Below are 22,797 nucleotides of genomic sequence, written 5' to 3' on the forward strand. Positions count from 1 at the left end.
TCTCAAAAATGTACAAGCAACTCCTACAGCTCAACTCCAGAAATATAAATGACCCAATCAAAAAAATGGGTCAAAGAACTAAATAGACATTTCTCCAAAGAACACATACAGATGGCTAACAAACACATGAAAAGATGCTCAACATCACTCATTATCAGAGAAATGCAAATCAAAACCACTATGAAGTATCATTTCACACCAGTCAGAATGGCTGCGATCCAAAAGTCTACAAGCAATAAATGCTGGAGAGGGTGTGGAGAAAAGGCAACCCTCTTACACTGTTGGTGGGAATGCAAACTAGTACAGCCACTATGGATAACAGTGTGGAGATTCCTTAAAAAACTGGAAATAGAACTGCCTTATGATCCAGCAATCCCACTGCCGGGCATACACACTGAGAAAACCAGAAGGGAAAGAGACACGTGTGCCCCAGTGTTCATCGCAGCACTGTTTATAATAGCCAGGACATGGAAGCAACCTAGCTGCCCATCAGCAGATGAATGGATAAGAAAGCTGTGGTACATACACACAATGGAGTATTACTCAGCCATTAAAAAGAATACATTTGAATCAGTTCTAATGAGATGGATGAAACTAGAGCCTATTATACAGAGTGAAGTAAGCTAGAAAGAAAAATACCAATACAGTATACTAACGCATATATATGGAATTTATAAAGATGGTAACAATAACCCTGTGTACGAGACAGCAAAAGAGACACTGATGTATAGAACAGTCTTATGGACTCTGTTGCAGAGAGAGAGGGTGGGAAGATTTGGGAGAATGGCATTGAAACATGTATAATATCGTGTATGAAATGAGTTGTCAGTCCAGGTTCAATGCACGATACTGGATGCTTGGGGCTAGTGCACTGGGACGACCAGAGGGATGGTATGGGGAGGGAGGAGAGAGGAGGGTTCAGGATGGGGAACACATGTATACCTGTGGCGGATTCATTTTGATATTTGGCAAAACTAATACAATTATGTAAAGTTTAAAAATAAAATAAAATTTAAAAGAAAGAAAGAAAAAAAAATCTCTTTCAGTACCAAGAGGTGATTCTCACTGGCTTTATAGTAGAATGAATCCATATGGGCCTACTTTCAAGTGACCATAGTAGCTTCATATAGGGATAACAGTGAGTTATATTTAAGAAATATCTCTATTAGTATTTAATAAATTAATTATCATTAGTAGTTAATTTAATGTAATCTTCTAGTTGTCACATAATCTCACACCTCCTGATAACATGTGAAATATATTGCATATATATGGAAATTCATTTACTAGATTGCTCCATAAGTCACAAAGTCATATTGTATAAATCATGTTTAAATAGTGAGCAATACTAAGAGCAATTTGGAAATTCCATGTGACCCCCTTATAACCAATGAAGCTAAATAGTTTTCTTCTCTGGTGGCAGATGGGTCTTTGGTACACTTGCTTTCTATTTCTTGGTTTGTCTACTGTTACGCTTCATGAGAATAAGCACTGATCTGTTAGGAATATCTGTTTGGTTCCACCTCTGTTAAATTGTCATTTTTTTTCTCGACCTCATGCATATTTTGCTTCTAGATAATTCTGCTCTAACATCTTCAGTTCTAGCTTTCTCAATTCCTGAAGCTGAATTTAGTTTATAAACTGTTGTTCCACATTAACTATTACTTGCTTTTTTACTCCATTCTATTGCTGGAATTATTTTTGATGTTGCTGAGAAAGGTGGAAAGTTTATCATTTTTATTGTCTGTATCATCTTCTTTCCTCTCACACTTTTCTTGATATGCTTGTTGAGTTGCTTCTCATCTGTTGGATTTTCTAAGGGTCATTCTCCATACTGTATACTTTAGTCTTTTACAACCATCCATATATTATAGTCTCTCTATATGTAGAAATGTGTGCAGCCTATCAAAAATAATTTAAACTTTCCCTAATGGATGTTTATGCTCAGTGAATTAGGGAAATGAAGAGCATAAAATTATAAATCAAAATCTGGCATGCTATGTACCGAAAATATAATTGTACCAAATCCAAATTTTTTTCATTGAATTTTTGTTTAAACCAAGCCACCCAGAAAGCAAACAAAATTAAATATAACCTGGATACTGAACTTTCTGAAAGAAATGAAGTAAATTTTTATAAGATGAATTTTAAAATTAAGCATGCATTTTACAAATATTTATTTACTCAATTCAGATTCATTAAAAGAAAAAAAAAAAAACAGCCAGCTCTACTTATGAACAGTTGCACTAAGAACAGAGGAAATAAGACACTGATTCAGTTCAGTTCAGTTGCTCAGCTGTATCCAATTCTTTGTGACCCCATGATCTGCAACATGCCAGAATCCCTGCCCTTCATCAACTCCCAAAGCTTGCTCAAACTCATGTCCATCAAGTCAGTGATGCCATCCAACCATCTCATCCTCTGTCATCCCCTTCTCCTGCCTTCAATATCTCCCAGCATCACGATCTTTTCCAGTGAGTCCATTCTTCGCATCAGATGGCCAAAATATTGGAGCTTCAACTTTAGCATCAGTCCTTCCAATGAATATTCAGTACTGATTTCCTTTAGGACTGACTGGTTTGATCCCGTGCAGTCCAAGGGACTCTCAAGAGTCTTCTCCAACACTAGTTCAAAAGCATCAATTCTTTGGGGCTCAGCTTTCTTTATGGTCCCAACTCTCACATCCATATATGACTCCTGGAAAAGCCATAGCTTTGGCTAGATGGGCCTTTGTTGGCAAAGTAACATCTCTGCTTTTTAATATGCTGTCTGAGTTGATTATAGCTTTTATTCTAAGGAGCAAGTGTCTTTTAATTTCATGGCTGCAGTTACCATCTGCAGTGATTTTGGAGCCCAGGAAAATAAAGTCTCTCACTGTTTCCATTGTTTTCCCATGTGTTTGCTATGAAGTGATGGGACCAGATACCATGATCTTATTTTTTTGAACGTTGAGTTTTAAGCCAGCTTTTTTCACTCTCCTCTTTTATTTTCCTCAAGCAGCTCTTTAGTTCCTCTTTGCTTTCTGCCATAAGGGTGGTGTCATCTGCATATCTGAGGTTGTTACTATTTCTCCTGGCAATCTTGATTCCAGCCTGTGCTTCATCCAGCCCAGCATTTCACATGATGTACTCTACATATGAGTTAAATAAGCCGGGTGACAGTATATAGCCTTGATGTACTCCTTTTCCAATTTGCAACCAGGGTGTCGTTCAATGTCCAGTTCTAATTGGCTTCTTGACCTACATACAGATTTCTCAGGAGGCAGGTAAGGTGGTCTGGTATTCCCATCTCTTTAAGAATTTTCCACATTTGTTATGATCCACACAGTCAAAGGCTTTACCATAGTCAATGAAGCAGATGCTTTTCTGGAATTCTCTTGCTTTTTCTATGTTCCAATGGATGTTGGCAATTTGATTTCTCATCCTCTGCCTTTTCCAAATCCAGCTTGAACATCTGAAAGTTCTCAGTTCACGTACTGTTGAAGTGTGGCTTGGAGAATTTTGAGCATACTTTGCTAGTGTGTGTGATGAGTGCAACTGTGCAGTAGTTTGAACAATCTTCGGCATTGCCTTTCTTTGGGATTGGAATGAAAAATGACCTTTTTCAATCCTATGGCCACTGCTGAGTTTTCCAAATGTGCTGGCATGTTGAGTGCAGCACTTTGACAGCATCATCTTTTGGGATTTGAAATAGCTCATATGGAATTCCATCACCTCCACTAGCTTTGTTCATAGTGATACTTCCTAAGGCCCACTTAACCTCACACTCCAGGATGTCTGGCTCTAGGTAAGTAATCACACCATTTTGATTATCTGGGATCATTAAGATATTTTTTGTATAGATCTTTTGTGTATTCTTGCCACCTCTTCTTAATGTATTCTGCTTCTGTTAAGTCTGTACCATTTCTGTATGGTTAGGTCCATACGATTTCTGTATCAATTTAATACACTGATAGGGATAAGTTAAAGAGAATTCATTCTAAAGCTGGTGGAGAAATGAGAAACATATGTGACAGAAGCCACCTTGTTCATCTTGCTTGCTGTATGCTGCTAAGTCACTTCAGTCGTGTCCGACTCTGTGTGACCCCATAGACGGCAGCCCACCAGGCTCCCCCATCCCTGGGATTCTCCAGGCAAGAACACTGGAGTGGGTTGCCATTGCCTTCTCCAATGCATGAAAGTGAAAAGTGAAAGTCAAGTCGCTCAGTCGTGTCCGACTCCTAGCGAGCCCATGAACTGCAGCCTACCAGGCTCCTCCATCCATGGGATTTTCCAGGCAAGAGTACTGGAGTGGGGTGCCATTGCCTTCTCCGTTGTTCATCTTAGAATCCATGAAAATTGGATTTCACAATAATGTTGCCAAGCCCACTGTATACATTCTTGGGCACAGTGATACAATGAATGTGAATTCGTAATTTTTGTGCCACTAAAAGCGATGGCTAGCTCCCAAGCATCCTAGGAAATGTGAGTTTAGGGGAATAAAAGGGAAGGATGTAGGATAAAATGTTTTTGTTTCACTATCTACACTTCACTACTGATTACATGTGCAAGATGGATATTCTAATCTCCCCCTACCTGTCTCTGAGATGAATGACTGCCAAGCATTGAGAGAAGAGTTGTAATCTCCTGCCCCAACATACGTGCACACACACACACACACACACACACACACACACACACACACCCCAAGTGGTCTAGTTTGTCTTCCTATGAAGAAAGAAAGAAAAGTATAGGCTTTGAAGATTGGGAAAGATATGCCATATAGTGGTATTAGGAAACCTTTTCTAGAATTCTGCTTCACGATGTAATAGTCTTTTGAGAGCATTTCACCTTGGCTTTATAACACATATCTACTATTTAAATAGATTTATAGGGTGGTATTTTTTGTTGAATTAAATCAGAAAACCTGCTTTGCTGGAAATCTTCAAAAGATTATAGAGCTTTGAAAGTTATTTCATCTGTTAATCATGACCAATATCTGGGGCATAGTTTTAAATATTTGCTTTAAGGAGATTATGCAATAATCTCTGTGACTAGATACCTGGTGACTAAGTATATATACAAAATACAATCTGTTTTCTATCAATTGAAGCAGAACTCTAGTGCCTTATAGTATTGTAATGAAAGCTAATCATACAAATGTACAATGCTATGAAATTACATTAAAATAGTGCTTGTTCTAGGAAATAGTGAAATCTTCCATTGAATGTGAAATGTTAAAAATATATAACATGGAGAAAACTATATCAATTGCTTTAAAGTCTGTTTTGTAATTATTACCATATCAATACATACATAGGTTATGCAGTGACCAACAGTATTAGCTAAGCAGCCATTATGTTTATTATTATCTACTTAATAAATTTGGGAGAATCAAAAAAAATTTTTTTTTGAGAATCAAAAATTACATTTAGTTTCCTATATGCAACCTGATTGGAACAGCTTATTTTGAAATTATGCTATTCTATGATTGACTTTTCTATGCATAAAACTATTTCACTTGTGCTTAAAAAGGTAGCAGTGAAAAGTTATGAATATTGTATACAGGTAAACTTTTTTGGGTCCCAATTCAGTGGCAATGTTTACTACTGAAAAGCTTTTTAAATTTGTTTGTTGTTGTCTTCCATAATTCAGGTTATCTGGAATGAATATACCACCACCAATTATCAGCAACAAAAACTGGCTCAGACTGCATTTTGTTACAGACAGCAATCATCGATACCGTGGATTTAGTGCTCCGTATCAAGGTATATTTAACTAATACCTCTGCCTCTTTTGACGTGTAAAATGATTTTGGTATACATAACTGAATTTTATGTTAGAGGCAAAATATCTTTATCTTAAAACATGGTAATTTGAGTAAGCAAAAATGACCATTTTATTGCTAAGGCAATATTGTGATCATAACTAAATTGCAGTATAAAAGTTAGTTGGGTTTTATAGCACACTGTCCAGAATAAAGAATATTATAACCTCCAAAAGATAATGTGTAACATGTAATATTTATCTTTAAGAAAGTGTTTCAGCAGTGGGACATGCTACCCAAACATGTACCACAAAACACTGCAGAAAATTCTGAACAGAGTCTTCATCAATTGAAATCCATTTCCATATACAGTGTTTTTGTGGATGCTATTTTAGTTAACCTTGTTAAGATTGCTGTCTACCATTTTTATTAACAGGTATAATTTTGAATAAGTGAGATATAGTATTTGCTATGTTAACTTAAAAAAACTCTGTTTAGAACTTGATTATTATGAGGATGGAGTATTAATAAAAATGTGCTTTCTGTAATGTTTAGTAATATTATGTGGATTTAGTGCATTTTATCCTGACTACTTATTTAAATAATTCATTTCATTCTCAGCAGTGTATTAGCTACTATTCAGTGAACATTGCCACAGTTACATATTTCCATTTATCTATTTTTTTACAATACTTTCCTTTTTAGTAATCTCCAGTATTAAGCACTTTGGGAATTTAATATGATGGCTTTCAGCAGCTTATAGTTAATAACTGAAATAGTGTTAGACTACATATTGTTTTCTGGAATACAGATTTCAACAATTTATATTTTGTATACCAGTAACCTTTCTACAGCTACCCTGTCAATACGTTTCTCATAATAATAGCAAAAGATTAATATGATTGGAATTTGTAATAGTGTATTGGGTGTCACTGTAATAAAAATTCCAAAGATTTTAACTCAAGATATTAGACAAAGTCCACTGTAGAAAAATCTATAATTTCTATTGTAAAGTTGTTGATTCAAATGGAAACATGAATGCAGATTTTCTCTTAAATCTGTGCATTGTATTAACATCTCTTACGATAGCATATATTTTTAAAATGAAAATTAAATATCTATAGAAATTTTTTTCCTTTATTTTATTAAAAATAACTGGGCATATTACTTAAATCTTATGATTTTTAGCCAGTGTCATTTTAAAATTTGCAATCACATTTTGCTGCATTTTCACTTAAATTTTAAAAATTTTTGTGCGCTTCAGAAATAAGAGGACTCTTTAAGTGAAAATAAATAGTTTGTGTAGAGCCTCTTTATTTCTGGGTTCACCCCTTTCCTTATGGAGTTTTCCACTCACATGATTTTATGGCTCTGATTTCCCTCTACAATGAGTTAAAGCAGATGGCATGGCAGATATTCAAATGATTATCATCTTTGACTCATGTGGTGATCCTTTCTGCTTGATTCATGGAATCCTTCAGTAAGATGTACTCTTTATCTGAATAGAAATAAAGTAGCACTTATTTTATATTGAAATGTACAACTTGCAGAGAGAAAAAAAAAAAAAACATAGATGTCCTGTCTTAAAAAATAAAGTGGGATTTCATTTGCTGTATGCTGTATGGTTTCATAAAAATGGTATCTTTAGATAGATTGTTTTCCATTACAAGACAGTAGTACAAAATTGTTAGTAAATTTGTATACTTAATTATCAATATTCTACTGACTGGTCTTAAATTGACTTTTATAGTACGCTCAAGATTCAGTTTGATTTTCCTGCATTGCCTATCCAGTTTCAGCACTGAAAAGTAACATATAAAAAAATTTACTGTAGAAAAATAGGAAGTGTTTTATGGGATATGAATTATTTCTATTTTTAGCAGGAAAAGGAGCTCAAATGAGGATGACTTTAGATATAATCTGTATCTTCACACTATAGAGGGAATAAGGTGGCCTGAGAAAATGTAAGCTATAATTTTATAATAAAATCAAGGAAAAGTTTTAATATATAAAAGCATACCTTTGCACTGTATCCTTTTAAAACTTTCCTGATTCAGCCTTGAGTTTTTCAACTGCATTATCTTCAAAAAACATTTTATCTAAACCACAGAAGTTCAGTTGGAGAAGTAATTATTGAAACTATAATCAAAGAAATTCGGATTAACAAATACTCTGCTAGGCTAACTTAAATAGCTATAAAATTCATAATTCCACAATCTGACATCCTGAATACATGCCCAGACATGAAATGACAATCATGATTTTTAGATTGTTTTGTGCTACCATATAATTTCAGTAGTATCTAAATTGTAACCAATTCAAGATAGAAAATTTTGTAGAATATTCTACTCAAAAGTCACCACCAGGTCTCCATGTGGCATGATTTCCTAATAACTCAAATACTTATTGAGTACTTGTAATTATTATTGATTTATATTGTTTCCAAAGATTGATGTTTTTCCCCCTAATGTTTTTGTTTAATCTGTATTATTTATATTATGAAAATAAGCTGAAAACTCCTAAGATTCCTAAGTACCACTAGCTATTTTTAATAGCTTGCTCCATAATTGATCCTGTAATTGATAGTATAGGCATATAGATACAGCAACATGCTTTCCCCCATAGAGCTTCCTTTCAGTTATGTTATATGGCTTCTTTATTATTTTATATACAGCAATTTAAATAGGGTTGTGTAGAGTTTGAGGATACACACTGACAAATATTTATGTTCTGACTCAAAAGTAGTGAGAAAAATCATGGTTTAAATGAAATACCTTTGATACAGAAAATGCTTTTCCTCCCCTTGGTCCCACATTGAATATATTCACTCCTGTCTAAAACAAATAAAGCATACCCCCCAAATTTATTTATATTGGAAATATCTTCTTTTAAAGTTCTATTATTATCTGTTCTATGCTTTAAAACTTTTCCTTTTTCAATTTTCAATTCTCCCTCAAAGGAAGATTTCAATATCGTTTTTCCGTATTAGTCTTTGATTTTAAATAAGATTCTTATATTTAATTTACATTATTCTCTTCTAATAAGAACTTGAATAGTGCTACTTCACACATAATAGTGAAACTTTTCTTTATCTGTGGTGTTTTCAAGTTCTCTTATTTATTTATAGAAATCCCCATATTATTGTCACTTATAAACATAAAATCTATTATTTTCTATTTGCATGAATAATAATCAATTTTCTTAATTTCTAAGTTGGAAGGAGATTTTCAGATGACAACCATAGAGAAAATTTTACCTCTACATGATGTTTATTAAAAACTATAATTTTTATCAGATATTCAAGTGTGAAATATTATTACAACATTTTCATTTTAAGTTATTTGACGTATCACACTTTTTAATATACAAAGATACAATTCCTGTATTCATAAAATTGTCTTTGGCATGCAAATTTAGGAATTACAGTATTTAAATAATTATAAATATGTAAATATATGAGTAATCTTATATTTGTCTTCTAAATCTTTATAGATTTTATCACAGTTTGATTTTTCTTTTGTCTTCCATAATATTGTTGATATGATTCTTTTTATGCATATCAACATTTTGTAGACACTTAGTTTTAATTCAACAAAGGTATGCCAATAGTAATAGAATGTGTTCTCAATTTATGTATAAAATGTTTTATAATATTCTAAAAGGGATTAGCATTTTCAGATCAGCAATGCATCTTTTTGGTAAGGAAATCATACTTAATGGACAGACCTTTCAAATTCTATTGAAAATTCACATAAACTCCAGTTACACTGAGGCCCTTGGCATTTTAGATGCACATAATATAATTTGGAAATAACTTCCGAGGACTCTATATTTTACATTTGGAAGGGTTTTGACTTAAGTGTGTGTGCACTGTCACTGAGCAAAATAAATAAAAATATCAGGGATGCAGCGTAATATAGTGGGAAATAATAGAATTTGATGGTCAGAAGGTGAGTGTTGAATTGTGAAGTTACTAATTGCTATCTGAGTTGTCTTAAGCCTTGGTTTCCCAAAGAGTTAAAATATTCACAATAGATAGACATGTTATCTTGGTGTAAATCAAAAGATATTAGGATTTCTTTTAATAAAATTCGGACATGCAAGTGAATAAAGATACTATTTAATGAAAGAGATAATCAACTATATGGGATGAATGAGAAGCACATTGTCTAACCATGAGGTACAGATAGTTAAAAAAAAAATTGTGATCAAGCGTAAAATTTAAATCCAGCACTCACAATTAAAAGGAAAAATGTAAAGTTTTGTTATTTCTCACTATCACAAATGGTGTCCATATTTCTCCAGGAAAAAAAGCACTTTTCCTTAGAACTTAAATTTAAATTACAATTTTAGTGAAAGTGTAACTGAAAAACAGTTTCCTCTGTATTACAGAATTTTAAAAATCATAAAGTTTGAAAATAGAGCACAGCATCAAAGCAATTCTGTTTAAATGCACTGTTTTCTAATTTTGTTTAGATAATCAGCTTTTCCTATTTTCCTTTATACATTGTTTAAAAAAAAGGCAGGGAATCATATTTCAGCATCTAATCTTGAAATAGCTCCTCTAACTTAATAACTATCAATGTGAGTCAATGTTTATGATTTCAGGATTGAAGGTGGGAGCATGATATAGTAAGAGAATATCACCTCTTTTGGTTTGGACAATTGAAGTGTAGTTTACTTTCATGGGAGTGTAGCACATGGATAAATAGGCTCTTTTTCTGATAAAGACAGTGGGCATAGCCTTGTCAGCACAATTTAAGAAATAGTGATATATATATATATATATGTGTGTGTGTGTGTGTGTGTGTATGTGTGTGTGTGATGTGTGTGTGTGTGCACGTGCTCAGTCACTCAGTCACATCCAACGCTTTCTGACCCAATAGACTGTAGCCTGCCAGGCTTCTCTGTCCATGGAGTTTTCCAAGCAAAGTACTGGAGTGGGTTGCCATTTCCTCCTCCAGGGTATATTCCTGACCCAGAGATCGAAGCCATACCTCTTGCATCTCCTGCACTGGCAGACAGATTCTTTACCTCTGAACAACCTGGGAAGTTTATATGTGTGGTAGTAGATATTGTTTCAATTTTAATTGACCACATTCTGAGAGAACATTCACAAGCTGAATTTGAATCCTTATCTTAATCCCCTTTTCATACATGGACAAACTGCATTATTTTAAGCTTATATAAATTGTTCATGCATGCTAAGTCAATTCAGTTGTGTTCTCTGCGTGACCCTATGAACTAACTGTAGCTTGCCAGGCTCGTCTGTCCATGGGATTCTCCAGGCAAGAATACTGGAGTGGACTGCCATGCACTCTTCCAGGGGATCTTCCCAATCCAGGGATCTAACCTGTGTCTCTTATGTCTCCTTCATTGACTGGCAAGTTCTTTACCACTAGGACCACCTGGGAAGCCTTATAAATTAAACTAGATATTTCATTTACTGAGTTTTAAGAGAATAGGAAGTTGAGTTCTATTGGTCTGTAGAGTTTGAAAATAGTTCCTAATCTTGTCACTTGTTTTATTTCCTTTTGATTTTAATAGCAATGTAACCATTATATCATCATGTATCTTTTAGTGCTAAATAGTTACTTTACCTTGAAATACTTAAAAAAGAAACTTCTTTTACTTCTCTGTCTTTATGAACCTCTCTGGTCTATTAGAGTCAACATAATTAATATAATGTCTACAGAACCCATGACAATAATTAAAAGAAGATATTTAGTTGTCAGAATGGTCTAAGTAACCATTGGTCTAAAACAACCATTAAAAACTCCCTGATAATATTTTCTTGCATGATATAACTGTATATTTCATAGTTATGGCAATGTAACATTTAAGGCCTTTGACCGTATTAGTTGATAATGATGTTAGAATTAAATTCTTCCATAGCTGACTATGGGGTTTCCCTGGTGGCTTAACGGTAAAAGAATCCACCTGCAATGCAAGAGACATGGGTTCAATCCCTGGGTTAAGAAGATCCCCTGGAAAAAGAAATGACAACCTACTCCTGTATTTTTGCCTGGGGTATACCATAGACAGAGGAGTCTGGCATGCTACAGTCCAACAGGTTGCAAGAGTTGGACAAGACTTAGCCACTAAACTACCACCATCACATAGCTGACTATATTTATGTTTTCATTTCAATCCTTACAATTAATTTGCCAGTCATATATCTCCCAACATAAAATTCTGTTCATAAATTATGGGTGTATTTAACAGTAAACTGGGTAATTGCCATTTAATTTCAAATGAAATTTGAAATGTGTAGAGAAGTAGTCATGTAAATCAGCATATTAAATACGGGATTGAGATTCTGTTACAAAAATTTCATTATTTTCTAAAGAACTGAATCCATCTTCATAATACTGATACTAGAGGAACCCTGACTTATAGATAAAAAGGGAAATATGGCAGATTGTTACTTTAAAAAAAAGGACTATGCTGCTTACATTTTCTGTGTTCTTAATGTGTTTAATATATGAAAGTGAAAGTCGCTCCATCATGTCCAACTCTTTGCGACCCCATGGACTATACAGTCCATGGAATTCTCCAGGTCAGAATACTGGAGTGGGTAGCCATTCCCTTCTCCAGGGGATCTTGCCAACCCATGGATCAAAACCAGGTCTCCCATATTGCAGGTGGATTCTTTACCATCTGAGCCACCAGGGAAGCCCATTATATATATATATATATATATATATATTCACACAAATATATATATACACAAACCCATTATTGATCTATTTTACAGTGAAAATCAAGTTATATTAACCTTATTTTAATATCTCATTGAATTTGTGAAAACCAAGATATATCTTAGTAAAAAGAATTTAGATTACTATATTTAAGTATCAATAGAACTGTTATTAATAGGAGATAATCTATCAAATATCCAGTTTTAATGTAGATCATATACTAAAACATCTAGCAGGTTTAAAATATAGTACTTGATGACTATAAAACTGAAAAAAATTTGATTTACATTTTAGTTTGGATCACACATGCCTACTATTGATAGAATAAAGTTAAAATTTCACAACCTCTGCTATGAGAAAAGTCTCTTTTGTGTTAACTCAGCTTTCTTGTGGCCTTCAAACTTTCATGGCTTAGGCCACCTCCTACTTCCTTTTTAAAGCAAACTTCTAGTTATAAGTGATATCTTTTGAACCCTCATAGTGATGAGTTGAAACCTACTGGTCATATATAGAACCCCAGTTCTTATTCAGACATATTAACTGGTTTCAGTGAAGACTTCATTTCTTGGTACCTGAGATTTCTGAAGATACCAATGCTGGTGTCCACAGGCAATTTGTAATTTTTGATTTTTGCAGTTATCTACCTTTCTGATTGTACTCCATACCTTTTGCTGGGTCTTCCATTCAGTCTGGCTATAACTCTTTTAACTACATATTCTATAATAAATTTTCCTTTTCCCTTACCATGATAGACCAGTGGCAGGGTCCTGGCTGTCTGTTAACTCACTCATATGTTTATGCCACCCAAAACTGTCCTTCAGTGAAGTATAAAACTCTCAATTTGTTGAACATATATTATGCTTTGTGAGCTACTGAATGTGTATATGTATTTAAGAGGCTTATATTTTTCCATAAATCAGTGCTGTAGGACTTCAGAATTAATTCCTTTAGCCAATGGGTTTTAACAAATCTGTATAAAATTTTGAGCTATCCTCGCTAACCTCTATCCTCCATGAGAGATTTTATATGAAGGTGCAGCTTATACTTCTTATTCCTATCCGATGTTGGGAGAACTTCTCTCTTGTCATGTCCTGAGTTTTCACTAGTAATGGCTTTTGGTAAAGTTCTGTTAACTGAGTCTTCCAGGCTTGCCTCTTGATCGAAAACGTGACTCTCAAGATTAACATGTGGGTTGGACTCTGAAAGTAAAAGTGTTAGTTGCTTAATCGTGTCTGACTTTTTGGGACCATGTGGACTATAGCCCACCAGGCTCCTCTGTCCATGGAATTCTCTAGGCAAGAATACTGGAATGGCTAGCCATTCACTTTTCCAGAGTATCTTCTAGACCCAGGGATCAAACCCAGGTCTCCTGCATTCCAGATGAGTTCTTTACCACTGAGCCACTAGGGAAGCCAGGTTTGGGCTCTAAATAATGTAATTTTCAGTCAAGGTTGTACAAGAACTCTCCCAAATAAGATGAATCCAAGGTAATCAAAGAATGAGAAAATTCACAGAATCATGATTAATAGTAACAAGAAGTACAAATATTTAGATGTTCAAAATAGCCTACTTTTATTAAGTGAAAAACTGTTCTCCTTGAGGAAATATGCATGTTATCTTTCCTATGTAAACTTAAAAGATATTCTGTATTGATTTAATAATATTCAAGCTACACTTACAGCTTCAATTATTTTTTAAAATACATTGTCTACAATACTTACTGTCTTTATTATCCCAACTAACTTTGAATTAACATTTCCCTTTCAGTTAATGTGATTTCTATCCAATACTTTAAATTATTATAAATTTAATTAATTAGTAATAACTTTTTAGTCTTTAATTGTATGGATTTCTTGTATTTCCAAGTATACAAAAATTTAAGGCAAAGTATTACAAAATTTGCCCTTGTTTTATGGTAGTACCACATGGTGTTTCGTAATGGTTCCATTTAGCATTCATTTATATATGAATGTATTTGGTAGCATTTTAGTCACAATAAGGAGTCTTAAATCTTCACATTTACTATCTCTAGTGAGGGCACATCACCTGAAGAATAGCATCAACAAAAAATAATTGATGAAGTTGGCGTTTAATAAACAAAATTCACTGTTTTATAATTCTGCTGAGATGATTAAGATATTGAACAGGTAATTTTAGTTTCTAGTAATGACTCAATAATTGCACAAAATGACCTATAAAGGGCTTCAGTCAACCACAGCAGGTAGAAGTAGTCAAACACACTGGAAGTGATGGATTCCTCCATTTCAGTATGGAAAATGGAGTTTGAGGCAATAAGCCTATAGGCTTTAATTATTTATTTTTTAGATAGTTTTACCATGCCACTTGAAAATGACATTATGGGATTAAAATCCCAAGACTTTTAAATTCAAATTCAAAGATATTTAGAAATAGCTAAAGGTAATTTAAGAAAAGTTTGTTTAAATTGACAAAGATAGTATTAACTTAGGGTTTTCCTAAAGTTTAGAGTTGTATGGTGATCGATAGTCATGTGGAGGTCAATTTTGTGGCCCAAAACACTTTGGAGTCACCGGGTTAAACAAATTTAAACTGAATTATTTAAGTAGATAAGCCCTTTTTTAGCATTTTTTGGAACTACTATTCCTCAGGACACATTTTGGGAAATGATCCTATAAATTATGATAGAAAAGACTGACTTTTATCTGCCAATAAATTTACCATCACTTAGTATGTTCTTTTCTTCAATTATTTAGTTCACTGAAACTATTAAATGAAGCATGTTAACTGCTAATATTTAATTAAACTAGTCCAATTTTTAGATTAAAGCTCACATTAGAGATGTATTATAGAAAATTTATTTACTTACTTACCCACCATCTGATTTTGTTCAACAAAAATATTTCTGAGTACTTACTCTGTACCAGAAACTGTAGTATACTAGACTCCGGTATACAATCCCTGAATTAAGAGAGCTTTTTGCCTAGTATATAAAATATGAGTGAGTATTCTAGTAGGAGAAAAGTAATTTATAAAATGTTATAATTTAGAATATGTAAGCTCATGTGGGCAGTGAAGGAGAATGTATGGTCCTGGAAAGCTTCCAGACTTGAGTCTGAAGGATGCAGAATAGTATTCCATTACAATGAACGTGTGATAACTATGAGATATAAAACTATATTAGTCCACTCTTTGTTCTAAAGATAATTAAAATATTGAAATAGTATTGATTGGTAAATAGCTACTCCCAGTAGGCTCAGAGTACCTGTATTGCTTTCCTGACTCCTGAACTGCCCCATCTCTTTCAGGACGCCCAGGATTGTCCTGTAATACAACAAATGGCTAATTGCTGGCATAGCTGGTTGCCTTCTGCATACCACTGTGTCCACCGTTCACAATTCAGTTTCTAATTCCTGCTAGCTATTAATCAATATTCTCAGTATCACTCTCAGACCTCCTGGTTTCTGACAAATTCAAAGTGACTGGCAAGTAGCAAAAATTAGTACTCTCTATTACTATTGGGTGCCTTTTAAAATGTGTTGTTCTATTAAAAGAATAATATAATATGTGTAAATTAAAATGTATGGACAGTATAAATATTCTACCTATATACAAAATCTGGAAAACAGACTCTGAACTGTTATGATTTTATAATTTCCACCTCCCTAAAAAGAGTGACTGTGTCTTTTTATCTCTGCATCCCAGAGTTTACTATATTATAGGTACCCAGTATATACTGAAAGAATGATTGAAATTATATATTCAGATATATTTGTCACATAAAATACTTGTGCATGCATTATTTCATGTGATCCTCACAATATCTCATCTATTGATTTATTTTTGTTTTATCAAATAAGAAACAAATACTCTGGGACAAGTTTGCTGACATGCTTTGCACAAGGATACCCAGGCTAGGTGGCAGTGGGAACTGTGCACCTCTAGCTAAGCCCTTTGCCTAATGCTGCATCACCCAGGGAAAGGGGCTTATTTGTCTAATTCATTCCAACATCCTATTGAGCTGGCCGCAGCCCTGTCAAAATAGTGTTAGACCCAACATCATACTAGGAATTAGCAGAACCAGGTCTTAAACCGGAGAAGGCCATGGCACCCCACTCCAGTACTCTTGCCTGGAGAATCCCATGGACGGAGGAGCCTCATGGGCTGCAGTCCATGGGGTCGCTAAGAGTTGGACATGACTGAGCGACTTCACTTTGATTTTTCACTTTCATGCATTGGAGAAGGAAATGGCAACCCACTCCAGTGTTCTTGCCTGGAGAATCCCAGGGACGGGGGAGCCTGGTGGGCTGCCGTCTATGGGGTAGCACAGAGTTGGCCACGACTGAAGCAACTTAGCAGCAGCAGCAGCAGGTCTTAAACACTTAGAGTTTTCTACTTCTAAGGCCTGCACTTATTTCAAGATGAACTCCAGCCTTTCTTATCCTCAAATTTGCAAATTCACAGAAGATTTTTTTTTTTTTTTTAACTTTTATAAAAGACTAAAATGCTTCCCCCAGGAGGTGCTAGTGGTTAAGAACCCGCCTTCAGTGCAGGAGACATAAGAGTAGTGGGTTCGATCCTTGGGTTGGGAAGATTCCCCTGGAGAAGGGTATGGCAACCCACTCCAGTATTCTTGCCTGGATAATCCTATTACAGAGGAGCCTGGTGGACTACAGTCCATAGGATCACAAAGATTCGGACGTGACTAAAGCTACTTAGCATGCACAAAATTCATTGAGAATCAAATTTGGTGAATAAAATAAGTAAAATTGTGGAAATAGACTGTTCTTGACTATAAGTGACAGGTTCATAAAACAATATCAGTTTATAGTTAATATATGTAAAGTGCTTTGAATGGTATCTGACAGAGAATAAGCATTACATAAAATATTAGCTATTATTAAGAATATCAGCAACATCAGTGGGAGAAGCATCATTATCTTTATTATTTGACTAAAAATGAATTGGGAGGCAATTTCAGGTGTCTTCTGAGTAATAGGGATGTTTTGTGAAATAAAAATATCCTAACCTTTTGTGGTAATTAGTTGGAGGCTCATTTATTTGATTACATAATATGAGTGGCTGGATGTTGATTAAAAAAAAATGATCCATTAAAACATATTTCAATGCAATATGTATTATAATGAAAATTATTCACAATGAAATATCTCAAATATTTAATAAACATCTTACAAATTAAACCTGTTAATATCAGCAGAATATATTCTTTACTACTATATATGTTTGAGGTGAAAAAAAATAAAATAGTATACTGTTCCAAACTTATTTATCCTTTTATTGGGTCAGGTACTATTGACTGTTATTATAAAATCCAAGAGAAATCTGTAGTTACAAAACAGTTTAAGGTGAAAGAAGTATAATAGCCCTTTTAAGGAAAGGCAATGATTTCATAATACCCAATGTACTTTTGTTGGAAAAGGTAAAATTAAAACCTGTTGATCTAACAGGGAAACAACCATGTTGCATTGGGTTACATGTTATCTTCCCACAAAAAATACAACAGGTTCTTTTGAGAGGTTCTGTTAAATAACAAACATGAACCTTCAGATTTTGTGGTCATATGCTTGCATCATACCTCCAAGCAAGTACTTGGAGATGCTTCCATCGAACCTCCAAGCAAGTACATGTGTGTGTGTATACATATTTAATATATATAATATATTTAAATGTGAAAAATAATTTTTATATTTTAAATATAAAATGTAACATAATATATTTAAATGTAAAATTATATATATATATTTTTCACATTTCTGTAGCCACATAACAAACACATAACACATACACAAACACATAACAAAATAAAATGGGCAAAGTTAATTGTAATTATTTTTAAGCTGATATGTCCAAAATGTTAACATTTCAACATTTAATCAATATAAAATGATAATGATATATTTTGCATTCTATTTTTCAGTTAAGTCTCCCAAATCTAGATGCATATTTTATACTCACAGCACAATTCATTATTGAACACTAAGTTTTCATTGGGAAGAGTTGGTTTTTTTATTAGAAGAATAATTTACTTATACTTAATAAATAATTGATTAGCAATTATGCTTTACTTAGGCTTCAATATAATTCTTATTATCTGAATAAAATATTCAGATAAACACATTTTAATGTTGCATTAGTGTATATGTCCAATACTTTCCCTACAATACTATATCTTATGCAATGCAGCATATGTAGTCTACCAGTACAACAAAGTTGTATTTAATGGATAATATATTTTGTGCTGCCTATTTCTAGATTCAAATTAAAATTGATTACATTGAAATACAATTGAAAATTCAGTTATTCAGTCTCACTAGCTATATTTCAAATGCTCAAAAGCCTCAGGTGGCTAGTGGCTGCCATCTTGGACTCTTTGGCCTCAACAGTCTTCATGTGGCAGCTGTTAGTGTTCTGCAATTATAAAGAAGTAGAAAATCTCTTCAAAAATCACAATAAATACAATGAAGACTATGATATAGTGTGAATTTTATCATTGTTTCTCAGGTTTTTGTTGTTATTACTCACCTAGGTCTGCCTTATTTTAGAACTTTAGAATCCATAATTAATTTTTTAAATTATGCTTTCCCTCTCCACCATACACACTTTAAAATAAATCTATAACATAAAAGATATTCAACAAAATTCTGTCTTTCCCTATTTAATACCTTTAAAAGCATTAATTTATTTGAAAACAAATTTCTTTTCTTTTTCTCCTTTTTCTTTCTATGGTGCCCTTTAATGTATGTTTACTCTGTCAGACATGTAGCACAGATTTATCTTTTCCTAACAAAAAGATAATGAGAAGATTAGCCTCCTATTTAACAAATGGAATGAGTGTTTCTGATTCAGTGTATTCTGATTCTCTACTGTGGGCATGATTTCATACATTCTGTTTGTTTCATTTTCCCTGTAAAGGTATTTATTGACTGATTCAGCAAGTGTGGTGACTGTATGCAAAAAGCAGTGTCACAAATGCATGTTAAGTTTTAATAAAAGCCTCAAATTTCTTCTAGTTTTCACAGTTAGATATGCAGATAATAATTTTAGTTTTCTAGAAAGAAACCCTCAACATACATCTCCTCCAGGATGAAAAGCTAGTTAGGTCTGTTGTCACATTAAATGTGTAAAATATATTACTAGGTCTGCTGTAACAAGATGCCACAGACTATTTGGCCCATAAAAGGAGACCCAGTTTCAATTCTATAACTAGAAAACTGGGCCCCAGATATTAATAAAAACAATAAATTTGAAAACAAATTTCTTTTATTTCTCTCCTTTTGAATGCCAACCTATTTTCCCTCTTTCCCATCCCAGGCCTTGCTAGCCAGGTACCTGTGTAAAGAACGGACAAGGTTGAGATTGGCTGTTCTGGTCTCTCCACCTTGCATTTTCCTTCTTCCAAACTCCTTACTTGCTGCTGTTTCAGGTTTCTCTGAGATTCAACAGAGGTAGAGGGGAGAAGAGGTAAAGGAGTTGGCCTGGTTCTAAGTCCTAGGCAGGCTACAACCTCTCTTATCCTGATAGTCAGGCTAATTGTATCATGGGCAGTCATGGGTCCTTTTTAGTGATTTCAGGGGGATGCATCAGTATCATCAAGTGACACTTGTCCAGCGTGGTCCCTGGCCATTGGATACCCTCAGTCTTCTCCTGAGGTATTTTTTAGCCCTCATGTGGCCTAATTGGACAGGTTCCCAGATGATGCCATATTGAGTCTCTGTAATCCTTGGTGAAAAGGCTTTCCAGGCAGCTCAGTGGTTAAGAATCCACTGCCAAGCAGGTGATACGAGCTCAGTCCCTGGATTGGGAAGATCCCCTGGAGAAGAAATGGCCACCCACTCCAGTATTCTTGCTTGGGAGATCCCATAGACGGAGGAGCCTGTTTGGCTACAATCCATGAGGTTGCAAAGAGTCAGACATGACATAGCGACTAAACAACAACAAAAATCTTGATGAAACAGGAAACAAATTCTTCCTCTGAGAAACACAAAAAGATCAGGCTTATCTCAACATGGAAGGTCTCTTGTCTGTCTTGAAATTGAAAGTTGCTCAGTCATGTCTGAATTCTCCAGGCCAGAATACTGGAAAAGATAGCCTTTCCCTTCTCCGGGGGATCTTCAGAACCCAGGGATCAAACCCAGGTCTCCTGCATTGTAGACAGATTCTTTACCAGCTGAGCTACAGGGGAAGCCCTCCTGTCTCTCTTACCCTCTAAGATTTCTTCAGATGCCAGTTTTGGCTTATTCCTGTGTGGATTCAACTTTAGCTTTCTCAGACATGAATAGACACCAATTGTGTGTGTGTGTATGCCAACTACATGAAACAAATTTCATAACTGAGTGATCCCATTGAAGCCCAACTCACTAGACCAGCATGAGAGGGTACTTCATTAGAAAGATTCTGATCTAAATGGGCTCTGTTAAAGGAAACAATTTCACCAGTTTCTTTCTCTCCTCTCTAGCTCCCTTTCTCATCCTTGCTGAGTTTGAAGAGCGCATGAGTCACAAACAAGATTCTCCTATCATTCCTTTGAAAATATTCATATAAGAATCTGAACCTATTGCACATTCACTTAAATATCTTAATGTTTACTAAATCAGTGAATCAGAAAAAATCCTTTCTATCTATATAGTACACACTGCACACACATATATTTATGGAAATGTTTACACACTTGATGAAATCAATATTTTACCTTGTAAACTATTTAATAGCCAATGAAAACTCTATTTATCATTTTGAATACTTGGTATTACTGATCTAAAGCAAATAGATTACCAGATTTTTTTTTTTTTTTTCAGCAGAGATGAGTTTGTTTGAAATCACCAGAGAATTGCAATTGCAGTCTCGGTGAGACATGTGGAACTCCCCACATGACAATGGAAAAAGAACTCTTTTATGGGGGTAGAAAGGACATTGGAGGAGATAATAGTAAACAAAGAGTCTTTCTCTGGCTTTTCATTGACTGAGTCCTTACCAGGAAAGAAAAGGAATATTTCTTCTTCCTTCTAGGCTCTGCTATGTTTGTAGGGTATGAGAGGACCCTCCAGTCCCCCAACTCTTTTGTTTCCTTTTATTAATTTAAAAATATATATATTTGGCTGTACCAAATAGTTGGTGGAATTTTAGTTCCCCAACTACGGATTGAACTTGGGCCCACAGCAGTGAAGGTGCAGAGTCCTAACCACTGGACCACCAAGGAATTCCCCAATTCATTTAAGTGAAGATTTTGTTTTTTAATTGTTTATAGTATACTATGTTACATATGATTTGCATCTTCTTTTAATTGTAAAAAATGTTCTCTCCCAGTAACCTGTTTATCACACTTTGATTAAACGCCTATGATTTGTGTAGCTTATAAATAAAATATGCAAAGCCAGCAAGGAATAGATAGTGCAAAATCAGCCAATATTTGGAAACTTTTGGAATCTAGGATGAATCTTAGGTAAATAGCTACACATATAAAATTTCTTTATTTGCTGTTTTCAATAAGAGACAATAGGAAAGGCACTAATATTAAGCTAAAGATTTAAAGTTACATATTGGAATCTCAGTTATATCACTGTATGATGGCATATTATACAGCATATAGTGTATTGGTTTAGTCACTCAGTCATGTCCACTCTTTGTGACCTCATGAACTGTAGCCTGCCAGGCTCCTCTCTCCATGGGATTTTCCAGGCAAGAATACCAGAGTGGGTTGCCATTTCCTTCTCCAGAGGAACTTCCCGACTCAGGGATTGAACCCAGGTCTCCTGAATAGTAGGCAGATTCTTTACTGACTAAGCTACCAGGGAAGCCCTGGTGTATAGTATATGTTAACTGTAAAAAATCAGCTGAATGTTTGAATCTTAATTTGCTCATAAAGAAACTGAGGGAGATGGATTATATAATCATTATTCTCTTTTTTGGCTAAGTTTTTAAAAATCTTGAATGCTTTCATTTCTCTTTTAAATAGCATATCAGTAATTTAGTTAATTATTTGCAGGTGACAAAACATTTGTTTATATTTTAGAATTTTCCCAAAATGTGTGTACATAGCTATGAGAATAGATGTTAGGGGGAGCTGCTTTTCAGTTCTGACTCTAAAAAATAATTAATCAAATGAACTTGATTTCTATATGTCTTAATTTAAATTACATAGTCTGTGTTTTATGACTGTGTCAACATACAAGATATATCTATCCTAAGATTATTTTATTCATTTGTATATTTATTCTATAAGTCTCCATGCATCTAAACTATGGTTATATAGCCATAATTATTTGTTAATTGTGTGACATGGTGGCTGACTGAGGAAACTGATGACTTGTCCTTTTTTTTTCCTGGTTCACAGTGACTCAGTAGTACTTGGTGAGGG

General features: G+C 34.3%; 1 protein-coding gene across 2 annotated transcripts in view; it reads left to right on the forward strand.

The window, feature by feature from the left end:
* Nucleotides 1-22,797, forward strand: part of CSMD3 (CUB and Sushi multiple domains 3) — a 1,467,857-nt gene that overhangs the window by 513,187 nt on the left and 931,873 nt on the right. For both annotated transcript variants that reach the window (XM_027561290.1, XM_027561291.1), the window contains exon 6: nt 5,634-5,746. In XM_027561290.1, coding sequence (XP_027417091.1) covers nt 5,634-5,746 — 113 coding nt within the window. The remainder of the gene's footprint in view (nt 1-5,633; nt 5,747-22,797) is intronic.

The sequence above is a fragment of the Bos indicus x Bos taurus genome, chromosome 14 (assembly GCF_003369695.1).
Source record: "Bos indicus x Bos taurus breed Angus x Brahman F1 hybrid chromosome 14, Bos_hybrid_MaternalHap_v2.0, whole genome shotgun sequence".
Classification (NCBI taxonomy): domain Eukaryota; kingdom Metazoa; phylum Chordata; class Mammalia; order Artiodactyla; family Bovidae; genus Bos; species Bos indicus x Bos taurus.